This window comes from Crocuta crocuta, unplaced genomic scaffold, assembly GCF_008692635.1.
Source record: "Crocuta crocuta isolate KB4526 unplaced genomic scaffold, BGI_CrCroc_1.0 scaffold61, whole genome shotgun sequence".
Taxonomy (NCBI): domain Eukaryota; kingdom Metazoa; phylum Chordata; class Mammalia; order Carnivora; family Hyaenidae; genus Crocuta; species Crocuta crocuta.
Genome location: NW_027528369.1, coordinates 11333671 through 11337171, shown reverse-complemented (window position 1 = coordinate 11337171; position 3501 = coordinate 11333671). Strand labels below are relative to the sequence as shown.

At 59.6% G+C, this 3501-nt stretch overlaps 2 protein-coding genes across 2 annotated transcripts in view; one reads left to right on the top strand and one right to left on the bottom strand.

The window, feature by feature from the left end:
- FANCA (FA complementation group A) overlaps positions 1–1115 on the top strand; it is a 61068-nt gene extending 59953 nt beyond the window's left edge. The window contains exons 40-43 of the mRNA XM_077754140.1: positions 45–120; positions 366–522; positions 646–738; positions 928–1115. Coding sequence (XP_077610266.1) covers positions 45–120; positions 366–522; positions 646–738; positions 928–1035 — 434 coding nt within the window. The 3' untranslated portion in view covers positions 1036–1115. The remainder of the gene's footprint in view (positions 1–44; positions 121–365; positions 523–645; positions 739–927) is intronic.
- ZNF276 (zinc finger protein 276) overlaps positions 1064–3501 on the bottom strand; it is a 15255-nt gene continuing 12817 nt past the window's right edge. The window contains exons 7-10 of the mRNA XM_077754139.1: positions 3400–3475; positions 3006–3123; positions 1740–1839; positions 1064–1661 (exon numbers count right to left, since the gene is read on the bottom strand). Of these exons, the coding sequence (XP_077610265.1) occupies positions 1415–1661; positions 1740–1839; positions 3006–3123; positions 3400–3475 (541 nt within the window). The 3' untranslated portion in view covers positions 1064–1414. The remainder of the gene's footprint in view (positions 1662–1739; positions 1840–3005; positions 3124–3399; positions 3476–3501) is intronic.

Genomic DNA, 3501 nt, shown 5'->3' with positions numbered 1-3501 from the left:
GTTCCGTGAACGTGCCCACCTAGGGCTCGGCCTTGGTGTTGCAGCTGGCGGCCTGGGGCACGTCCTCCTCCGCCTGGCCCCAGATCAGTACATCCGACTGCTGCCGTTCGCCTTCTACAGGTAACTGCACCCGCTTCCCTGGCTGCTACCAGAGCGCTCAGTGAAGGGGTCCCTGCCCATGGGGTCGTGTGTGGGCAGAGGGGTCCTCCCCTTCCCCAGTCCTAGACCTCAGTGCCACGGAGTGTCTCCCTCCAGAGGGGAAAGGTGCCGGTGACGCCTTTCCTCAGTTGAGCAGCTGTTCTGTGCGCCCTGCGGCCACTCACCTCCGCAGGGTCTCAGAGTCACGGGCAGCTTCTCTTCTTCAGCCTGCTCTCCTGCTTTGACGAAGACACCCTCACCAGGGAGGACGCCTTCCTGCACGTTGCTGTCGACATGTACCTAAAGCTGATCTGTCTCTTCGTGGCTGGGGAAACGAGTGCGATCTCTGCCGGAGCCAGCGGGAGCCGCGAGCCGCAGGGCCAGGCAGGTGACCCTCCTCACAGAGCCGTGCGGCCAGCGACAGCCCCTACTGGCACAGGCGGCAGATGGGGGCGTCCGGACCCCTCACAGCAGCCCCTGACCCGTGGCTTTGCCTGTCCTCTTCAGGGTGACCCTGTAGGCCTGATAACAGAGGCTCGTCGTTTTCTGCTGCAGTCAATACCTAGATGCCCAAAAGAGAGCTTCTCCAACATGGCGGAGGTAACAGCCAGACACTCACTTTGGTGTGTGTGTTCAAGTGCAAACGAGAGTGCTGGTCCCTCCACTGAAAGGACCCAGGGGCGTGGCACTTGTGCTGTGGCCACTTACCTGCTGGGCTGTGGCTGCCAGCTGCCCTGTCCCCAGGCGTCTGGGGGCGGCACTCAGCTGAGCACAGTTGGTTTCTTGCAGCTGCTGGCCACCAGCACAGACTGTGACCCGGACGTGAGGGCCGCCCTCCTGAGCAGACAGCAGGCCGGGCCCGGCACTGACCTCTACCAGGAGCCCCATCTCTTTTGACTGGACCCTGCGTGGTGCACAGCTCAGCTCCTTTGTAAATAATTTATTACAAGCACAACATGGAGCTCTTGCACTAGAAAGTGGGTTACAAATCTCCTTGACTGCTTTCGTGGGAACAGGGGCCAATGATTTAAGTCCACGTGGCCCCAAGTCACTCAGAATCGCAGGTCAATGTGGGTCCCAGAGCAGAGGCTGGAAAGGCTACGGGAGTTGCATGGTGAGCCCACCTTCACCGACTGCAGCTCAGTGATTCCCCCCCCTCCTGATGCACAGGTGGGGGGAGGCGGCCCGGGGGCCCCAGGGGAGCGGGCGAAGCTGTGCCGTCAGGTCTTGAGTGAAGGACTACCGAAACCATCTTAACCCCATGTGCCATCTGAGCTCAGGTGGGCTCAGGCTTCACAGCCTGGCCCTCTGTAGTCCCGCATGGTGGCTCCAGGGGCAGGGCCTTGTCCTGGGTCTGCGTCAACGGGTGGACCATGGACATGTGCACATTGAGGTTGTGGGCCTTCTCGAACCGCCGGCCACACTGGTCACAGGCAAAATCCAGCTCGGTCTCAGCCTTGTGTTTAGTCATGTGGTACTTCAAGGATGCCCGCTGGCGGCACTGGAACCCACAGACTTCACACCTGGGGGACAGGGTCAGGTGAGCACGGGCCTGGGTGCCAGTGTGGCCATGAGGAGGGGGGGGCCCACCCCACACTTACTGCAGAGGCTTGGCTCCTGAGTGGCGCATCTGGTGGACGAGAAGGTGTTTCCGTTGCTTGAAGGTCTGTCCACACTCGTCACAGATATAGTTCCGCACCTCTGCGGACCAGAGATGGAATAAACATGAAAATGCCCAGCCCTCTCCTGGAGCCTGGTGGCCCAACATGGGGTTTCCTTACACTCAAGGCCCAAGCAAGAGGGCTGTGCAAATCTAATTTTATTCACACACGAAAAGCACTTTTTTAAAGTCCAAGAGAGGGGAGAGAATCCCAAGCAGGCTCTGTTCAGTGTCTGCGCAGAGCCTGACAGGGGGGCCCCAGCTCATAAACTGAGACCATGACCCGAGTGGCAAGCAAGAGTCAGACACCTAATCCACTGGGCCACCCAGATGCTCCAGTGAAAAACATTGCCAGTACACAATTAATGATTAATAGAGCGACCCAAATTGCCTGAAAATGTCATCTGGCTGCGACTTCCTCTTTATCAGATGGGTACGTTGGAAGCCTGTTTTCCTAGAGGAAACCCAATCGATAAAGCTTCACAGACCACAGCTAGTCTAGAAACAGTCCGCGTACTGGGTCCTTGGTGGGGGAGGGGAGATCTGCTTTGGAGATCAATTTCTTAGCTCTTGGACAAAAACTCCACAGTCACTTCTACTGGGCAGGGAAGGGGGGGGGGGGGGGGGCCCCGAGCTTCTCCCTCACTGCCATCTCCAGTCCCACCTACTCCATCTGTAACACGGGACACAGCCTCACACACGTGACTGTCCTGCACTAGGTACTTTCCACCCTGACGGGGTCGTCTCTCCTCGTGGGTGTTTTAGGAAAACCGCTAGTCATCGTGACCACTGGGCTCTGAACTGTCACCAGCAGCCTGAAGACCTAATTGAGGGGAATTATCTGCGTCAGGAGGTATCTAAGGCGGCTTAAAACAAGAAACACAGGAAAATGGTTTCACTGTGAAACCAACAAATCTGAACCAACAATAAGATGGGCAAAGTGAAAAAAGCAAATCCGAACGACTTCCTACAGTAATTTCTTTTGCGAGAGCAGAGAGAAGCCCAAGCAGGCCCCATGCGAGCAGCGCAGAGGCCGATGCGGGCTCGATCCCCTGAACCACGAGGTCATGGCCTGGACCGAGATGGAGTCCGACACTCAACTGTCAGCTGCCCCTACAGTAAATTCGGAATGCCACCAGGCAGTCCCCACAGACGGCCGGCCATGGGCCCGTGGGGGGGGGGGCGTGTGCGAGAGCAGGGCCCCCACCTGTGTGGATCAGCTTCACGTGGCGCTGCAGGTAGCGGTCGATCATGAACACCTTGTTGCAGCCGGGGTGGGGGCACGGCCTCTCCCGGACCTCCTCGTGGTGCTCCTTGATGTGCTTCTGCAAGAGCGGCAGCAGGACCCTGAGCGCCCTGGCCGGGACAGTCGCCCCGCTCACACGGCACGCCCCTCCCGCGGGCCCCACACGGCACCCTTAGGGAGAGTCAGACGTCCCTCACTCAACAAGAGGCGGGTGCTCGTCCCGAGAGCGGAGGGCTCCCCTGGGCCACAGCTGCTTCACTTCTCCCCCCACCCCCGGCTCATGTGAGCCCTTGGGGACAAGTCCGCTCCGGACTCCGTGCGCACGTCGGCTCCTCCCGGGCCCCGCCCTTCTCACCTTCATGCCGTCCGCCCCGCGGTACACAGCCGTGCAGCCCTGGTAAGGGCACTTGTAGATGGTGGGCAGCTCCTCCCTGCAACGCAAGGCACACATGGAACT